The sequence below is a fragment of the Cuculus canorus genome, chromosome 3 (assembly GCF_017976375.1).
Source record: "Cuculus canorus isolate bCucCan1 chromosome 3, bCucCan1.pri, whole genome shotgun sequence".
Lineage (NCBI taxonomy): Eukaryota > Metazoa > Chordata > Aves > Cuculiformes > Cuculidae > Cuculus > Cuculus canorus.
In genome coordinates this window covers 50,737,034-50,758,100 of record NC_071403.1, presented here as the reverse complement: position 1 = coordinate 50,758,100, position 21,067 = coordinate 50,737,034, and the positions used below count along the sequence as shown (strand labels likewise).

The window sequence follows — 21,067 nt, the reverse complement described above, 5'->3', positions numbered from 1 at the left end:
ACAACATGCAGAATACAATATAAGCAAAAGTCAGGAGATACAATGGTATGAGAAACCCAGCAGCATACTATCTAACTCACACTTCATTTTGTTTACAGTGCCACCTAAGTAAACACTCCAGTGACAAGAGTCACCTGCATTTTCCATTAGAGTGTTTGTCGAGCGCTTGCCTAAGTTGATTGCTTATCCTAAATTGAGGACTTTTCATTGCTATGAACAGCCAGCAAGGATTGCCAGGCTACCTTGATTTAAATTTTGCATTGTTTTTATTTAATTTTGCATGTAAGTTGGGTAAGTCCTTATCTAAACCAAACACTCATTTCACTGTAAATTATTTGGTCAAACCCTCCATGTATATTGGTACCTTCATGAGTGGTAGCCCCAAATTCTGAGCTTGCTTGATCCTTTACTTGCTTGAAACTTTGAAGCAGTTTGGTAGACATTCCAGATTATTTTTGTTTGCGGGGAGTGTGGCGTAGAAACTGGTTGATTGGCATCTTAGTGTGCCACAGTGAAACTGCATTGCTAGTGACAGCCTTGCTAGTTTACATAGATTCCCACCTCTCCTTTCTACAGTACAAAAGGAACGTATGTCTGAGAATAATACTGTTTTACATTGCTGGCTTACATCAGCAGACAACTCCATCTCAAGATCATACTGACCAAACTTCTCGGTCCCCTTAACATATCCTCCAGCCAAATTGCATTCTGTGCATCCTATCTTGTCTGATACTACAAAACTAAATATTTCATACAACATGTCAAGCAGTGATAACAAATATAATTATTCTTAAATCAGACCAGATGATTAAAAAAATCATCAAGTCTTTAAAAGAAAAGAAGTCTTCAAACACAGAAATGATTCAGCATGATTTTACAAAAAAATCTCTCTCTGTGTCCTTTGCTTTGTTGTGCCACAGGCCAAGGGGTGAAAATGCCAGTGCAAGATTGGCACAGCAAGGTGGGATGGTCCCTTCCCACTTGGTAGTCTGTGGCCTCCCGCAGGACTGGCTGTGCTGCAGCAGTAGGCTTTGCATTGCCTTGGCTCGCTTTGGCTCTCATTGGGGTGTGTGGTGAGGTCACTGGTAAAAGCCAGTTCACCAATGACACCAGAAATGGGCAATGAGCTGCAAACGTGGTGAAGACTCTGGAACTGCATGTCCAGGAAGACAAATCTGGCTTCCTCTGTGCATGTATGTAACTGGTTTTCGTAAGTCAGATTCTTCAGACCAACTGTAAATATACAAAAGGTCCACTGACATCAAGAGTTTCAGCAAAACATGAAGGAGAGAGGTTGAAGAAGTTCATACTATGTGCCATTCAAAGTAGGAGTTGGTGCTGCTTTTTGACTGAAAATTGCTAGAAAATTAAACATGTCAGGGAATGTTGCTGGGTACTGGAATTACATATACCAGGGATATTTTATTAGTCTAACGATAAACTTTGCCTGTGCTATCTGCACTTGTAGTTTACAGGTGCAGTCTGGGATTTAGCACGGACTGGGGACTATTCAATAGCTGCTTGGAAGCAACCATCCTGCCAGTAAGGACATTTCATAGCACATGTGTAGGCTGCTCCATAGCAGCTGACCACAATGCTAGAGAGGGGTTCAGAGATGCTTCTTTTACTGCTATAGTTTAAACCATTATGCTAGATTATGTTGATTGGAATATCCTGTAGTAAGTAAATATAGGAAATATTTCAAATAATGCCATACAAGAATGCCTATGTCTAATTACGCTCCCTCTCACACATGCAGAATCTGTGTGCAGTGAGATAGTTACACAGCAATTGTGAATGCAGCAAGGCACAGGACAAACTTGTGCCTCACGTCAAGGATTTGATGCTTTAGTGAACGTACGTAATGATGTCTGTAACAGTTTCATGTACATACCTGAGGATATGCACAGTTTAAAAGTCTAAAGCTAAATGCTACCTTCATTTGAGAAGATTCCTTGAAAACTGTGCAAGCCTAAACATGTGAAGCAGTCACTGTTAAGTTAATAGGCCTTATATTGATGCATACTATAGTGTCTTTTTTTCTGAATGTGCTGAAGGATTTGTCTTTTTGTGTATTCAGTAAGAAAGTGTGTGTGCATGTGTGTGTGCAAATTTGGTACCTAAGGGCTCTTGGAGTGCTCCGAAATGCCTTGAAAGAAAATGCATATTTTGTTTTGTTGAGTAGCTGGTGTTACAAAAATCATGAATGCCCTCAAATAAGGGCAGGCTAAAATCTAAATGGAGCACAGGAATCTCCATAGTGATACTTATGTGCTTACACTATCTTCATTACTTGTAGCCCAGTGTGCATTACAGCTGTTCTTTAAATACTGTACATGCAACTTGGTGTTCTGTACTACAGAACACACAGATGAAGCTCTTAAGCTGCAAAGCAAACAGGTTTAAAGGAATGCCTCCCTTCCTATATGCCAGAACAATTCACTACAAGTGTAAATTTGCCCCAGAAATAAAAAAAATGTAGTTCATGGAGAGCAATTCACAACAGAGGGTCAGATTCTGATGGCACTTACATAGGGCAAGTATCGTCACACTGTATAGATTTTCCCAGTGAAGTTGGATAAGTGTGATTTGAAGTGGTATGCAGCAGATCGAAGGGTGTTATAATGTGTCTTGGAACACAATATTCAGTCAGCTCACAGTCGTAGTTCTGAATGCTTTCCTCAGCTCTTGCAAGGAAGTAATTTAGATTCAACCACTCCTCCCGTGTTTGTGGCGACAGTGGTGAAGAACATCCAAGAAAGAAAAACACCAATTCCCAGTATTACATTCATTTACCTTGGGGCAGTATCATTAATTTGTTCATGAGATTTTAACTTAAGCAGCACCTTAATGAATATAGTAACCTTCCCATAGTTATCTATAAAGATGATTGTCTACATACCAGACGACTGAATGTAGCCATTCCATTGATTAAACAAAGTCTATGATACAAAAAGTGACAATGTTTTTTCATAGGTAATTCTGAATTATGCTCTCGTGTATGCAAACAATTGTGCCTGACATTTGGTAATTGCTGTTTCACAGAATGCTATTCTATGTGTCTATGTGCGTGTGTATATATATATATACTTTATATTTGCAGATGACAAACCAGTACTACCTGATTACCTGGTGCTGGATATTAAACAAGAATATAAAGCATGTAAAAAAAAAAAAAAGAAAGAAAACTATTCAAGGCAGCTAATTATGCTTCTACCAAAATATTCATAGTGATGTCTCTGGACAGGTAATGAAAGAATTATTTTATAATGTTTATACATGAATTTGTAAAAAGCCCCTACAACAACAACAACAAAAACCAAACCCAAAACCCTCTAGAAACATAGGTGTTGGAATGACAGCACAAGCTAAACAGAAATCGATCAGATGAATTTGCTTTTCTCAAGAATATTGTTGTTACTGAATTACTAAAAAAAGCTTGGGAGGCAGGAGAGGAATCAGGGTGATGCATAGCACTTAATGTTGTCTGGTTTTCCAACGATACATGAAAGCTACTTGGTGGTGGTTCGAACCATGTCTCGATTTTGCAGACTTTGTCTCAGGTAAATCTCCCTGTTGGAGCAGTAAGATTTGTACTAGGATAAATTAATTTAATGGACGTTTCTTGGTGTGTGATTGTGGTAAAGTTCCTATTATCTTTCAGTGACACCTCTTGATGATTTTTCTCCTTCTGTACACTAAGGGGTTTGTTTAAAAATACATTAAAAAAAAAAATCTGAAGTGAGCTCCCAAGCATATTGCAAAGACTATCACCATGTCACTGGACTTTACATTGAAAAAAAAAAAGAAAAAAAAGAAAACCTAAATCACTCCCCTGCCATCAAAGACAGGGTTTGTATTGAAGTCTTCATCCATTTCAGCTGCTGCTGACTGATTCCTTAAGAATTGTGCTAAACATTTAAAATGAAACAGAATACGAGGAAAATAAAGATTTTGCCTCATTAGGGCCTTAGTTTTATCACAGGCTTTGATAGGAACATGGTAAGCCTCTCTTGTACATATAATATCCTGCTTTAAAATTAGAATGCAACTCAACCTAAAGCTAATGGAGTTTTGTATATAAGATATTCTCAGCTGACTTTAAGTAAAATGCATTTCTTAGTTTGAATAAAGAGATGTCTATTTTCAATGCTATCTACAACATATAGCTTTACAGATAGAAATTCAACATATGTAAAAAATGGTCATGTTAAAGATGGTATGTTAATACAAACCAGTCTTTGCTGTCACCTGCAACTACAGCATAACCTCAAATTGATCTGGGAATTTTGAGTTAATATTTCCCTAATATTAATGTCATGCTCTGTCTACTCACAATTCTCTTTCATCTTTCAAATGTAGATAGCTTAGTTACCTGAAAGTTGTTTTCAAAGTGATTTTTTGCCCATAAGGGTATCTGGTTTTGCACTGTGTTTAAAAAAGCCAAAAAGATAAAAAAAACCTTTTGCATTCAAATGTGCCTAAAGAAACAAAAAAAAAAAAATTAAAAAATATATATGCTGCCATCTTGCAAATTATTATGCTCTGTACTCCTGTGTGCCTATAAATTAGAAGTCTATTTCTTCAGAAAGTGCCCATTGGAAAATGAAGGCATAGACTGCTGGCCATGAGACTTGCATTAACAAGCCACTTTATGTATCATCTTACTGTATATACTATAAAATTAATGCTTTTGTGTGCACTATGTAGACTCTCAATTGAAAGTTCTTTCTTTGGTATAGGCTCAGCTGCCATAATGTATTTGTTGAAGTATTCTGTTCTTTCACTGATGAATATAAAATTGTTAATGTCTTTGTTTTGGTGAGGTTTTTTTTTTCTTTGTTTTGCACCTAAAAAGGTTCTTAAAAAAGTCTAAACGAAAAATCTACTAAGTTACTCAGTTGGTGCAGGATTTTTATCAATGTGTTTGATGTTGAAAATAAAGAATTAACCAGAGCACTTTGTTCCATTTCTTATATTTTGCATAGTTCTAAAAATATGTCTCTGCTTATTGCTCTTCAGTAGCCAGTGAAATGGCACACTATTTTTTATAGAAACAGAATGTGCCTGTTTCTGTGTAGTTAAGTGAATACTGTTAGTTTCTTCAGCTTTCACGAAAAGCATCAGAGTGGCCACATCTAGAGTTGACAATGTGTTAGGTCTAGTCTGTAGTATTCCTAACGATACCAGGGGAGTCACCTAAGTACTTAGTATCTTATATGCTTTAATGTGCTTAGTATTTTATATGCTTTATGTGCCTTATTTGGGCTTGTGAAACAGATTATGGTGGAAGAGACCATTTGTGTGAATTTAGTTTTCTGTAGTGTACTGCCACTTACCATGTATAACTTGATACTTAGCTAGTATCAAGTGAAATAGCACTTTTTTTCCCAAGTGATAGCTAGTCCTCAAAGGAAAAAAAAAATACCTAGACTAAGCTGTTAGGAAGGAGATGAACAGAAAAGAAAGATACTTTTATTGACAAAAAAAACCACTTAAAACTTAACACTGTCTTGTAAAGTACTCCCATACCTGATCTCTGCAAATAATCAAGGCAGTAATCTATAGTATTTACACACATATGTAGGTATTTCAATACTTGTAGATATATCTGTTGGTAATATAAAGAGAATATACAGTCTCTATATTGATTTTTTTTCATCTGTTTTCTGTGCTTTGCTGGTACTGAGTGAGACTGTTGGCTTAGAGGTTCTTCTCTTTCCCTACACGAATATATATGAAAAAGCTCTTTGTTTTCATGCAGTGTTTCACTGTACATAACTCATCAAGAAAAAAATGGTTAGATTTTTACCTTAATTCTAACTATCATCTCAATGATTAAGACAAGACAGACAATATATTTTGTCCAGGTGCTACCTTATCTTATAGCTTGTCAAACATGAAAGCAAATCGACTATTTAGACTCCAAAAGGAAGTTGGGGAGTTTTGGGATTTCTAAGTGCCAAACAGAATTAAACAACGGTTCAAAATAATATGACTATTTTGAAATGTGATTTTGTGACCAAGAGCTTGACTGAGAGTTGCTATTTTGGCCACAAAGGCTGGGCCACAGTGAAATGAACTAATTGCAACGGAATATGTGCTCAAAATAGTAGAATTCTTTTCAATGCTGACTAAAAAAATCTGACAGCATTCAATGGCTTTATACGATTGTTTTTTTAGCCACAGGACCAAATGAGCACTGAGGCAAAATGCTTTTATGGGTCATGCTTAAGAGGATTGGTTCTACATGAGACTGAGCTCATGGGCTTTAACCAAAAAAGCAGCCAGACGGCTGCGGACTCCTGTGAAATCAAACACCTAACACTCCTAAATTAAAATCAAACATCTAAAATCTGAGCATACTTACATCTGCAAAAACTGTAACAATTTGAATGGCCAAAGGATTGTTACAGTACTTGAGATTAGACAGTCCTTTGCCCATCTCTTGCTAGGTCATGATGTGACCACAGAGTACGATGGTATAGCTGAGGTGGGAAGGCACCTCTGGAGATGTCTAGACCAATTCCTGGCTCACAGACATGTCACCTACAAAACATTGCTCATAGACACATTGAGTAAGGTTTTGAACAGCTACAAATGTAGCTGTCAACATGGGTTTACAAAAGGCAGATCTTGCCAAACTAACCTGATCACCTTCTATGACAAAATCACTCGACTACTGGATGGGGGAAGGGCTGTGGATGTAGTCTTCTTGGACTTCAGTAAAGCCTTTGACACAGTTTCTCACAGCATTCTCCTTCAGAAACTGTCAGCCTCTGGCCTGGACAGGCGCACACTCTCCTGGGTTGAAAACTGGATGGATGGCCGGGCCCAGAAAATGGTGGTCAATGGAGTTAACTCCAGCTGGAGGCCAGTCACAAGTGGGGTTCCCCAGGGCTCAGTACTGGGTCCAGCTCTGTTCAATGTCTTTATCAATGACCTGGATGAAGGCATTGAGTGCACCCTCAGCAAGTTTGCAGATGACACTAAGCTGGGAGGAAGTGTCGATCTGCTGGAGGGTAGGGAGGCTCTGCAAAGGGATCTGAACAGGCTGGACCGCTGAGCCGAGACCAATGGCATGAGGTTTAACAAGGCCAAATGCCGGGTCCTGCACTTGGGGCACAACCACCCTATGCAGCGCTATAGACTGGGGGAAGAATGGCTGGAGAGCTGCAAGGAAGAGAAGGACCTGGGGGTGTTGGTTGACAGCCGACTGAACATGAGCCAGCAGTGTGCCCAGGTGGCCAAGAAGGCCAACGGCATCTTGGCTTGTATCAGAAATGGGGTCACCAGCAGGTCCAGGGAGGTTATTCTCCCTCTGTACTCGGCACTGGTGAGACCGCACCTCAAATACTGTGTTCAGTTCTGGGCCCCTCACTCCAAGAAGGATGTTGGGGCTCTGGAGCGTGTCCAGAGAAGAGCAACGAAGCTGGTGAAGGGGCTGGAGACCAAGTCTTATGAGGAGCGGCTGAGAGAGCTGGGGTTGTTTAGCCTGGAGAAGAGGAGGCTGAGGGGAGACCTTATTACTCTCTACAACTACCTGAAAGGAGGCTGTGGAGAGGAGGGAGCTGGCCTCTTCTCCCAAGTGACAGGGGACAGGACAAGAGGGAATGGCCTGAAGCTCCGTCAGGGGAGGTTCAGGTTGGATATCAGAAAAAAATTCTTCACAGTAAGAGTCATTGGGTACTGGCAGAGGCTGCCCAGGGAGGTGGTTGAGTCGCCTTCCCTGGAGGTGTTTAAGGAACAGGTGGATGAAGTGCTGAGGGACATGTTTAGGGAGTGTTAGGAATGGTTGGACTCGATGATCCAATGGGTCTTTTCCAACCTTGTGATTCTGTGATTCTGTGAAACGGAGATTCTACTACCTCTCTGGGCAACCTGTTCCAGTGTTTGTCCACCCTTACATTAAAAAAATGTTCTTCTGTGCTCAGATGGAATTTCATGTGGTTGAATCTGTACACACTGCCACTTGACCTGTCAGTGGGCACAAGTGAAAAGAGTCTGGCTCCTTCTTCTTCATTCTCTCCCATCAGGTGTCTTCAGTGATAGCAGAAGTGCATGAGATACCACCTTGTTCAGACCCCCAGAGGAGGAACCCACCAGTAAAAGGGCCACTGCAGACCTGGGTGCATTTCCACAACCAGAAGCCAGCTGGGACTCCAGCCTCATTCCCAATTTCTTATATCTGCTGGCTGAAATAATTTGAGAAATCATGCAGCAAGGTTGTATCTTTCTGTTTCATTGCAGAGCTCTTGCAGTTGAAACTCCTGATCACCTTTACTAGGCCCACTAGTCTTGCTTCCCTCACTGTGTACACATCTTGGAGAGCAGCTGCCTACTCCCTTGAGAAGCCCATATACATGCACACAGCTGTATGCACTGGGGTCCCCCCTACTGCCTTCTCTCTTTCCTAGCATTTAAGTGATGCATGTCTTGTTTCAGCATATTTTCTTCTATTTAACTAATTACAAAGATATGACACAGTTAAGGCATCACTGAAGTATGTATTTAACTGCTTTTACTTTTCTGTTAATGAAGGCAATTCCCTTGTTATGCAATGACAACAGCTTCTTCATGGGCTACAATTTGGTGTTCTCAAGTCAGTGGGGCACACTCCCTTTTTAAAAACCTTTTTTTTCTTTTATCCACATACTGCCATGTCAAAAGTCCCATGAAGCAGCTGTTTCTTTCATCTCTTTCCTCTGCATTACACTGCTTGTCTCTGCCCCTGAGGCTGTGAAGAGGAGAAGAAAATCCAAATATGTAAAATAACACTCATCAGCATGCTCACAGAGAAAGAATGCACATAAAAGGGTACTGTGTACACAGCCTTTCTTATGCCCAGCCAGGCTCCAATTACTACCATTCACAGTGGCATCCTGCATATGCAGAGGCTGAATTGTAAAAATGTTCATGAAATCTTTGGGAAAACTGACCATCAAAATAATAACATTTGGCACTTATTTCAGCAGGAGCAAGGCTAACTAGCTCTCACATCCCTGTAAGATCTTTGTGTTGCAGTATTACAGTGTCACTCTGCTAATGTCTTCATTTCTGAAGGCATACTGAAGGTGGGATAAAATTTATCTCCTGTTGTTTTCCATTCCTACACATTTGTGTGCCACCCCAGTGTGTTACCATTTTAAACAGCTGAAAAGTATGCATGAGAGGAAAGACTGAGTGCTCTGTTCTAGGACAGAAAGATTTGCTTCTTGTCAGATGTCTGTCTTAGTTTCCACTTACCTCTGGAGAACCTGTTATCCATGAAAAGATGAAACAAGTATGTTATGCCATAGAGGTAAGCAGAAAGTGCTATGCACTTTGCAGTGAGAGTCACAGTAGGTCATACAAAAGCTTAAAAGTTTAGGGCATTTGTGTGAAAGCAGAAAAGTTTGAGTTCCAGTCTGCCTTTGCAGGATTATTTTTTCTTATGTTCAATCTAAAAGTCGGAAAAGAAACATCAGCTCCAAAAATGTCTTCTTTGTGGCTATCTATCTATTTCAACCAAAATGCTACAGCATCATGGTTTCTTCTACTTTTTTTCCCCCTTTGCCACTGTGGTCTGCACACTTGGTTGCACAACGCTTCAAGTTTAGCAAAGGAGTCAAAGTTGCAACCACGTGTTTTAAGCTGCAGCTCAATGGTCAGGAGCACCTCTAGGACAAAGTTTGAATTATTTATAAAGACAATACTACAAACATGAATGCCCCAGTTCTTGTATAGGCTTGTGAGCACTTACATAAAAAAAGTGGACTCTGGTACTTTTGTTTCCAGCTGTTTTTTAAAAACATCCTCTCTATAAACGGAATGAAAAACCCCTTAAATTATAACATCAATATTAGCAGCTTCCCAGGAATTACAACGTGCCTGAAAATGCAAAGATAGTGACCTGAGTAACATTTGTGCAAATTACATCCACGTCTGCATCCCTGACACAGAATAGCTCAGTGGATCACCTCTTTTCCCCCAAAGACATCTCTGATACAAGAAACGGACAATAATTTCCAAATTTCCAAAACCCTTCTCTCTCTTCCAAAAGTTAGATGTGCCATTATTTTATCCAGACCTCATTGTGGTCAAATCCATTTACTACATCTCAGGTCTTTAAACAGACTTTTACTGAACCGAGCAGCTTTGACCAGTTCATTTTCTGAATGACGTATTAAGCTGCACCAAATAACAGAACTCACCGTTTTCACTTCCTGTCTGTTTTCAGTCTAATTGTTTAACATAATTCATATTTCTATCCTTTATCCCGGCTTTTGTCTATAACAAGTCATCAGTGCTTAAGCTTGCAGTTACTAATTTCCTTTCAGAGATTTTTAGGAAGACAAACTAATTCTCTGAATTATTCCCTTTTTTTTTTTTTTGATTGTGGAATATTATTAGAATATTTATTATTAGAATATTTCAATGTTCTTAATATTATTAAAACAAGCATAACTTCTCTCTCATACAGATTTCACATTGCCGTCTAGGCTTAATTATGGCCAAATAGTGCAAAAACAATAGAATTCAGTTGTGTATCATTTAACAACACTGCTGCCAAGGTTAAAACAGCCAGCCAGTACCTAGACTAATTCCTTGTGTAGGGAACTCTGAATATAAAAAACACATTCTTCCCTCAAAGCCAAAAGACAAATGAATCCCTCCCTCCAACACTCCCCTTAACTTAGACAAACACTGCTTTAGATGAATTCTGCCATTGTCTGCTGCAGGAGTTGAATGATTTTATAGGCAGACCACCCAGATTAAACACAAAACTCACCATGGCATTTCTTGCCTTTTTCCTTTCCATAATTCATTGCTTTAAACATCAAAGAAAATATAAGAAATGCCAGTAAGTGTGAAGATCAATGTTGTCTTTTTTTTCTTTCCTACTTTCCTTTCTGCGTTCAATCTGTTTTTTTTTTTCCTTCTCTTGCTTAAAGATCTGCATTTCCTCTCCTTCACCCTGCTCTTGTTTACCAGGATCCTCCAACATTTGCTAAATCCTGATAGCATCTGGAGTCAGAAGAATGGGAGCAACCAGCTTCTGTCATGCCTTTGAACACGCACAGATGCACTCAGATGCACATGATGAGCATGCTGAGAGATGCTATCAGTCAAAAACAGATTTCTCAACCACAAATAGCACAAGACCCTGACGGCCAGGGTTGACTATTCATAAGACAATCCCAGCAGCTTTATCCTTGTTCAGTAACCAGCTACAGGAGAAAGTTCTAAGGAAGAAGAAAGCAAGACTGCAGGTTTTTGCAGCATTTGCAGTGAAGCTGAAAGGGTGGCAAATCAGTGGTGAGAAACTATTGATCTGTTGCAGAATAAAGCTGTTACTGCTGGAACAGGGTAGGAGATAGGCAATAGGTATCATCATGTTTACAGCTGTGAGGAATAAGGACACACCATTTCTGTCAACTTCAGGTAATTTTAACTTCTAATACTGTCAGACATTTCTAAATAATTACTTTTCAGTCTGCCTTCAGACTTTGTAAAGCATGATCCACAAATGAAACTCCAGATGCAATAAGTTGAGGGCAAATAGTGTTCATTATTTTGCACTATTATTATCACAAGCATAATAAGATAGCACCTTGATATTCCCACACGATTGGGAGTCATTGAGCAACCACTTTTCATTATACCTTTAAACACCCACTAGTTATGATGTGACTGCACGACAGTAAGTAAGGTTCACATCTGCAAGATACATCCAGCTGTGGGGATGATTACATTCCTATAGCAGCTACTGCATCTATCTACAGTCAAAAATGGGGAAAAATATAGCGAATTAATGACTGGAGTTCCCCAGGAGTTTACTTTCTCAAAGCTTTAACACGTGCCTTCCATACAGATCCAGAGTTCTGAAGCTCTTGTACTGCCTTTCCTCACGCCTTGCGGCCAAGGCTCAAGGAACATTACAAGACACCAGTCCCTTCTATTTGCAGAGTCCGAGCAGGTGAGGTACTTCAGAGAGAGGGTAGATGACATATTGTGGGCATAGCACAAAGATGGGGCATCTCAGACTCTAACTTGTACATTTCTTGAAAAGTTTGTGCACACTCAAGTCCTCTGTGACAGCGTTCCAATGAGGCAAAGGTAAGGCAGAGAGAGCAGCTTGACCTTATCGGGATGAAAAAGATGCCCAGGCTGCAAAGCTGGCTAGTGCCGTTGTCTGCAATGCTTGACAATTTTCTAGGTGGTTTTTTTTTTCCCTCTTTCTACAGTTGCGCCATTTACCTTAGTTCATGCCATAGTAATCAATGCATATGTGGTTGCATTGGGATTTGCAACTCAAGCTAGACCTTCAAATCACTGCTGCTCTTTGGATGGAGCTTGCTTTAACAGGATACTGTGAAGGGTCTTGCTATTTGTTTCTGGTTTGATTGCTTTGTGCCAATTTTTAGGATCAAGATCCAGTTCTGCAAGATCACATTAAAGGTTGCAAGGGAATTGCTTCAGGGTCAGGAAATTAATTTTGGAGGAGCCTATTACTCAAACCACTTTAACTGGTCAGACATTGATTTTGTCCAGAGTTGAGATTGAAAGTCACAAAAATAAGAAGTCTGAAAGGACGCTCAAGGGATTTTCTAACCTGCTGGCACAAACTGCCTGAAATTCCATTGAGACATCAGCTTAAAGAATGACATTCATGGCCTTGAAGGTATCGGATATTACGGATTTACAAATAGGTATTTTCCTGTCTATAGCATTTTTCCTAATGTGTGTATATCACTGCCTGTGACTGACTTATTCACAAGTATTGTAGAGAGTTTTCTGCTTACTAGGAGCATTGCTTTGAGTGTGATCATCCCTTGGAGTCAAAAGAAAGTTCTCTAACTTCTCTTTTCAAATTAACTGGCAATACTTTGAAATCATAGCTAGCTCTATGGACAGAAGATTTGCTTTGAATCATCTGAAAGGAAGCAAGGCATGGCAGCTACACTCTGCCTTTTGGTTCATCAGTAAGGCAGAAGCGAGGCAGTGCATGCATGTCCTGCCACTAATCATCACCCAAAATGCACTGAATTTGAAAGGGCTACTAACACTTGATGATGTGACCTTCTAAATTCTTTACTTCCCATAATTATGATCACTTCTTTTCCTTCTTAGCCCTAGAACTATTTAAGAGATTAATTATGAAAAGTTCCTATGATCTCACACCAGCTTCCCCCTGCCTATTTAACCAGCTTAACCTTCACTCCTCCAGTGGTTCATCACTTTCTCATCCTCCTTAGATGGAACTTTTCAAGAGGCGAGAGAAAATAAAAGGGCATACCCATCATGAACAAGATGGAAACACCTCCCTTCCTGCCTCATTTTAGTGACTACTCCCAAAACTCTCCTGGGAGCTTGAGTGAGGTGCACAAATTTTGCTTTCCTCCTGCAGAAGACAGGCCACTCTTCCCTACATGTCAAGAAAGTGGGGAAGGTATTCAAACAACAAAACAAGGGCCACGGAGTGGCAAAATAGCTGGCAAAATCCAAATGTGAAGTTGAAATTCAAAGGCACTATCCTGTACACTTTTGATAATGAACTTTATTAATTGCATCTGGCATCATTCAAACTGAACTCTCTTCCTTGCCCTTCCCTCATCCCCATAACCAACAACTTTCAAACCTCCCTGCCTCTCCCTCAGCTTTCAAATACTATGAGAAATAAACACAGCTCTCACCTGTGACTTTTTGCCCAGTTCCTTCAACAGACAGCTCTTTCATTGGCTGATACTCACAGGCTATTTACTACCCTGTAGATAACATCTGATTCCATGAGATCACCAATAGCTGGCTGGAAAATAGGAGACAGACTCAGATCGTTATTTCTCACTAAATTAGTCTTTTTACTATTTATAATATTTTCTTTAAATAGAAAACAAAAATAACTTTCGACAAAAAATTAACCATCAACACCAGGGTCTGGCTGATGAAAGGATGCCTGAAGCATGCAGAGATCTGGACTAAAAGCCCTGACTGAATTACTAACTTATTCATGTAAGTGCACTAATCACCATGGAGTAAATTACATCAACCAAAGAGAATGACATCAGAAAAGAGTCTTACGGAATCTGTCAGGCCTGTTGCAACTAACAGCTCATTCTTGTACCTCAAAAATGTGTTCCTTACCTTTGTCTACTCAGAATCAGTGACTATAGACACAAATCTAGCCTAACACAACTTCTGAGTACCAATGAAGGAAACTAAGCCTTGAAAAGAATACATATTTGTGTCAGTCCAAGTCTGTATCTCTGACATTGAAGATATGTTGTTGGCATAAAAATTGCTTTTCATGATAATATTCAATGTTACACTTCTCCAGAAAGGAAGCTTTTATTGGCTTCTCCTAATGCTGAAGTTCAGCTTGTGGTACTCTACACCTCTGACAACCCTTCCCTCATATCAGCTCAAATTATGACATCCCAGAAAAGTAATCCTGCATAACTGGAATTAATGTGCTTGCATTTTCTTTTGGCTTGCTTATTTCTGTTACATAGGCCAATATATTCTAAGTAAAACCATTTAAGTCACAGAAAAAAAATCCTGTGAGTTAAGCCATTGTGTGTAATGGCTCAAAAAAGCCCCAAACTTAGTAATGACCAACAACTTACGGCAACATTCTATATTTTTTTGAATTCAAATAGAATCCTGTTTTGTTTGAGTTCTGACTCATAAGCTGGGTAAAGTGTCAGCTACTGCTCAGTTTCTTAGTTGCAGTTTTCTGCAATATTTCCAGAAAATTTACGAGTTTTCCGTGTGCTCTGGTTTTCTGCTATTTATGCTTATGTTTGGGGCATATTCCACTAGACTTCATAAACATCACTCTTGGTATTAAGCTACTACGGAGACTATTAAGAAGTTTCCAGTACACATACAGGAAAAATCTGCTTTGATGTGGATTGGTACAACCACAGATGCCAAAGGTAGCGTATGATGCATACGTAAACACACACACAGAGAAACAACACATGGTGAGAATGAACTTCAAGCAGCAGCTTGGGGAAAAAAAAACTGAAATGACCAATCATCAATTCTAAACAAGGACAGCCTTCAATATTAGCACAACTTCTAACGTAACACTTTCCCATGTATTTTACCATTTCTCAAGTTTTCCAGGTCTTCTTATTCAAACATAAATCTAATACTGTTTATTTGTTACAGCATTTTTAATTCACTTCGTAAGTGCAGCGTATGTACATCTTCTAATTTTTTATACCATACATATCTCATTCTAAACTTAGAAGTTTCCATAGTTGTCATTAAAAAGCACGTAGACAAAATATTTTATGGTATCTATAATAAATGCAAAGAAATCAATACAAACAAAACTTGGCTTAGCAAACTGTACATACATAAATATGTTCTTTGTTTTTCAACTTGACATTCAACATTTTTCCTCATAAAACCATTTATGATCTTATTTATTACATCCACTGTTTTAAACCTTAAAAAAAGTGCTTCTCAGATTTTCACCTTGTGCATCCAAAGCAAAAGTTAGAACACCATGCCCAAAACAGAAACCACAGGGAATAATACATGGTCATACAATCTCCTTTAAAATTTTATGTTACAAATGCTCTAAAATTTCTTTAGCATTAGGTATTTTGTATACTGTAGATACTGAGAGGGTATTTAACAAAGACTGGCTAACGGCTCATTTAGAGCAGCACATAGGAAAGGATCTACAGTATCAAGTCCTTGGCTATGCATAGTAAAGGGCGATGGCCTGGATATAAAGTGGCTAAAAGATCCAGAACACTGGACAGAAGGACATTTTCCTCACACATGCCACATCCTCCTTAGTACCCAGGATGTGTGTATTGAAATAATGCTACTCAGCTAATAGATTTTGCAGTTTGGTACCGATGTACTGACATGTAACCAGCCGAGTACCAGCAGAGAACCATATGGACACAGAGGTGGGTACAGTAGGTAAGTAAAGTTACCACACTGAATGCTGTCACCCATTCTGCCTCACAGCTAGCACTCCTATGAGGTCACTCACTGTCTCACGGGTCTCCTTCATAACGGAGGTGGACCATTCATGTATTTTAGCATGGGGTGGAAAGAGCGGGCAAAGTTGTTAGCCATAGTACAGCTGTAGTCCTCCTCAGTCATTGGCACCAGGCATGCCAGCCCAATCAGGAGCAGTAAGAGGAGCTGAAGTGGCAGAGCAGCTCTGAGGACTCTGAGGAAGAAGGACAGGCGATGCCATGCTGGCCTGGCCTCAGAAGGGGAGGAACCTGAGCCACCTCTTGTGGACCTGAGAAAAAAGGATTGGCAGGTGAATAAACTTAAACATTTCTGCAGCAGAGGGTGCCCTTGGGCACTCAGCCTTCCCTTAAGGCTGGTTTACAATCCATACAGATTTTGACTGACAGCCGTAGAGGTATTTTTTTCACCGAATGTGCTATTTCCCCAACACTCTAAAGAGACTCCGCATTTCTAGACTGGGTAGGAAAACACCTAAGAGCTTTCCCACAGCCCTTTTGTCAGTTATAGGGAAAGCTCTCCACTTGAAGCACTGTGCTCTAGAGAAGGGGAAAATGATTCTATGAAAATAAAAGGTGGGCCATGCCTGTCACACGTGTTCAATGTACATTGTCTAAAAAGGAAGCGTCCTCATTTAAAATGGCAGTTGCATTTGGTTTGTAGAATTTTTCATGTTCATTTTTCGTATATAGTGCCCACAAGGGTATAATACATTAAGATTCAGATACGTTGACCTTCAGTTAATGAGTACACCAACATGCAGGCAACGGGGACTAATTTTCTACAAAGTACATTGTATTTTGTATTTTGAAACTTGCACTGAATCAGCAGTTAAAATATATTTGCTAAACTAACTTGACACCATCACCTTCCAAGTGATTTTTTCCCTTGTGGCTATGAATCTGACTTGAAATGGCACATATTTATCACATATCTATAGGAGATGCAAGAACTAACACAAATATTTCCAAAGGAACACTTCAACTTAAGTGCAAAAATCCAAACTCTTTTTAATGAAGGATACAAACATAGAAGTCACATTTTCTTTTTTTACTGAAACTGACAGAGCTCTCCTATAGGGATGATGGATTTTGAGGTAACTGGATGACTGAAAAGATTGATTACGCAAGTTAAAAACTGATAGTCTCAGAGTGCTAATTAAATGGCATGGGAAAGTAATGTATTTTAGCACTAGCCCAAAATGGAAGAACTTAGAGCCTTTAAATATTTTGCTTCAAGAACTCTTGCATTAAGTCACTAGGTCACAAGTTTTGTCTCAAACGTGTTGCTATAAAAAAAAATAAATCCGTGTGGCTGCTATAATTATGAAGTTGCAGAAAATATATGGTGTGCCGTATATTGTTTAGAGTATAAGAGATAAAAATGCTCATAAGGAGGAATGCAACCTTAACTCAAAGATGTGGGAGATCAGGCCAAGATCAAATACTTCCCAGTAAAGCAAGTAGGCAGTGACGGCTCCTTAGTATTGCCTTGCTTCCCCCTTGTCCTTTTAATCCTGTTCCCCCTATAAATATGAATCTGCACAAGAAAGCATGCAAACCCCAAAATATCATCTTCAAAAATATGCCAGGCTTGGCAAGGGTACCCTTCCCACATTTTAAGAAAAGAAATCTTTCTATACTTGAGATTATTTTTATTGTCTTGTTCATATGTGTGTCATCCCCCTGTGAAGACTTTAAGAAAGCCAGACAGATTTGGTAAAGTTTAGATGACCAATAGATACATAAACACTTCGGTGTGCTAAATGATTAACTTGACCTAACTATTCCAGGAAGCAGTGATGATCAAAATGTCAGATCACATGTTGTTTGCCTCCACGTTATTGTAGCCTGGACGGAAAGCTGTTTATCGCAGAATGTAACATTACGTATTATAAAGAACATATTGAACGGATATGGCACATTTAACAACATCAGAGCATTCCATATTAAAGTTCAATTAGATCAGGACTTGTGTCCAAGAATGCCAAGATAGAAAGTCAATGGACTGAGGTAGGAACAAAGGGAACACGTAGTGCTTAATTACCTTCCAAGCATTTGATTGCGCAGTCTACCTATTTACAAGGCTCTCATTGTACAAATGTTGTTAATCTCAATCAAAAAGGCCACATTTCTGTAGCTGGTAACCACTGTTTCATAATAAGCAAAGTCTGAATTTTCTTCATTCACTCAGTTAGTCCGGGGCAACACTGGATGTCAGACGGGGAATTTCCAAAAAGCAGGATCAAAAGGGAGTGGGCAAAGTTAGCATCTAGTTTGCCATTTCCTTTCCTACGGCTTTATTAGCACAATTCAGCACTTTGTGCTTTGTGTTTTACCAAAAAGCCCACAACAACCAACAAAAAAAAAGAAGCCATGCAGTGTAAGCTGCATGGCTGATCTCAATGAAGAACAGAAATAGTTTCTTATACTGCATAGAAACAATTAAACAAGCAAATAATAAAACATGAAAATATCATCAGAGGGGGAGTTCTAAGAAGTTCAAGTGCTGTACTGCCTTCGTTTTAGGTATGCCTCTGTAATCTACATAACTGGCTGAAAAATGGCTCAGTTTAGAGTATTTAATGGATATAGTCAGCAGAGATGCTTAAAAGGGTACATTGTTAATAAAAAAGGCTCACTACTCATAAGGTTCAGAACTTCCACTTCCTCCAGCAGAAGAAGGGAAAGCTGAAGTACCCTATGCCATTAGCAACCATTTCTTTAGGAGTTTGTAATGCCAGTGAAATTGGAACTCTTTCCTAAAAATTTCAAGAGAGGAAAGAAGGTAATTTACCAGGCTATAGGTCAGACAGGCAAAATGAACTTTAATTTCAGCTCAGACAAGTATCTTCTTTTAAAGATTTTTTTTTTCCAAGGAAAATATGGTTGAAGTAATCTATCTGTATCACAGTAAACATATGAAGGATTATAACAGAAGAATTTATCATTGTAGTGAAGCCTATCAGAATAAATAGAGTTTAACGGGGAAGCGATTAATGGAATGCAGACAACAGTCTTACACTGAAAGAGGCACTGCTGGGCTAGTAGAATGTTATTACTGGAGTTAATGAAGGATGAGTCTTGATTGAATATCTTTATGAAAAGACTATGACACAAAATATAAGACAGCAAATTTCATCTGTATTATGACAGAAGTTGAAAATCTTTGCAAATACAAAATAGGATTGGCTTCTTAAACAGGAAAAAGTGGATGAATCCAATAGGTTTAAGAAGTAGTTCAAGGATTTTAACATTACAGCTCACCAGGTAGCAATGAAAAATTCTGCTACAAATTTGGAAGTCCACACTGCCAAAGATAATGAAGATAATCCAGACAATGATGAAAATCTAGACGTGTTCAACACAGAATAGCCACCAAAAAATAACGTGGCTTGAAAATAGCTGTGAAAAGCGACAAAAGACATTTTAAAATATACTTCAGTTCAAGAATTCCAGAAGAGAAAAGGAGTTGTTTTAATGATGCTCTGCAAGGCACTAGTCAGATCTCACTTGGAGAAATCTTCATCATTTTGCTTAACATACTTCTGAAAGATACATTCAAATTTACACAAGCTTAAAGCAGTAAAAAAATGGAGTATTTCTTCTATGAAGGAAACAGAGAACTGAGCTTATCAATATAAAAACTGAGAGATACTAAAACTGCCCTCTACAAAATACTGCAGAACAGACAAAAAGTTTAACAGTTGTTAAAGGAAGGGATAACGTTGGCTCAAACCCAAATTACAACATCTAACCATGGATATATTCAAGGTGCAAATGATTGTACTTCTAGATAATCAGATAAATTAAATTTAATAACGACCTTCTAATAGACTAATAGACTTCTAGCTTCCATTGATTCTAATTTCTTAAAATAGAGTTTGCTAGAGTTATGAAGGAGAAGATATGATACTCTGCCTAAAACAGCAGACAATGACTCATGTTGATGGCCTAAAGGACTCTCTAGGAATAGCCTTGTTTGGGTGCGTTCTGACTTTGATTCTCTCCCTAGCCCTCAGCATCACACCACCCTCAGATTTGGTTTACCCTGTAAAGAAGATGAATTGGTCCATTTCAAAGGCACTTATAAATACAAAGTTTAAGTGACAAGGTCTATGTGAGAGTATAGGAGATAACTGGGAGTAGAACTATGGCAAACCAAACCCAAACCTCGTGTTTGAGATACTGTGTGGCAAGGACTCCCATTCTGTGGCCAAAAGCATGGAGAGTGCTGTCGCCTCGTCAGCTCCAGGAACAGCAAGCAGCCTTTACAGGTCCACTAGTCATATTGGGAGAGCAGGAAATGGAGATTGGCACTGTGACACAAATACTTGAATAGAGCTGCTCAAGAGAGACAATGTAAACACCCATGAGCAAACTGAACTACAATTTTAATCTTTTTAACATGTTGATCATTTCAAAAAATATCCAGAGGTACATATCCAGGTGTACAATTATGACAGTTCTATTAAACTGATGAAGAGGAGTTGTTCCTTGGATTTGCTTTTCCCACTTAGCACACAATTATTAATACCTCTTGAAAGAATCTTTAAGTCCACAATGCAACTCCTAGTTTAAGCTTGTACCTTGCTTAGCATCACACTGTTCATGCTTGTGTTTTTGCCGTGATAATGGGGAAGGCAAAGTGATATCACATTTGTTATAAACAAAACATGGCCCTTCTAATGTTTAAATGAATTTTCCTTCACAACCTCCTGTGTGACAAAGCTTTTAAAATTGACTTTCGTTCTCCTGTATACTAAACTCTAACAGGGTTTGCCGATCCAGTGCAAGATCAAACACAAAGTACTCTGATCAGAGGCATGTCAAAATATTAAAGAACAGTGACAGCTTGTACCACTTTATCAGTTAAAACCACATTACACATCAACCACAACCTGTCTGGCTTGCGCATTTGATTAAGTTTCCCATTCAGCAGTGACTCATTCGTATTCCATGCTTGTCTGAATGACAAATTGAACATTGTATTGTACTGCTACAAGATGTGTTAATAAACAGTGCTGGAAAGACTTGATCTAAAAGGTGCCGCACCAATGCCAATGCTAGAACAGAGGTTG

General features: G+C 39.0%; 2 protein-coding genes across 3 annotated transcripts in view; one reads left to right on the top strand and one right to left on the bottom strand.

Annotated features, from left to right (window-relative positions):
* Window positions 1-4,956, top strand: part of ESR1 (estrogen receptor 1) — a 173,129-nt gene extending 168,173 nt beyond the window's left edge. The window contains 1 exon segment of the mRNA XM_054062231.1: window positions 3-4,956. Coding sequence (XP_053918206.1) covers window positions 3-112 — 110 coding nt within the window. The 3' untranslated portion in view covers window positions 113-4,956.
* Window positions 1-21,067, bottom strand: part of SYNE1 (spectrin repeat containing nuclear envelope protein 1) — a 320,695-nt gene that overhangs the window by 916 nt on the left and 298,712 nt on the right. Inside the window, exon 148 of one of the 2 annotated variants that reach the window (XM_054062229.1) lies at window positions 13,677-16,258. In XM_054062229.1, the coding sequence (XP_053918204.1) occupies window positions 16,018-16,258 (241 nt within the window). In that variant the 3' untranslated portion in view covers window positions 13,677-16,017. Of the gene's footprint in view, window positions 1-13,676; window positions 16,259-21,067 lie in introns of those variants that run through there. The other variant, XM_054062230.1, reaches the window with a different exon arrangement.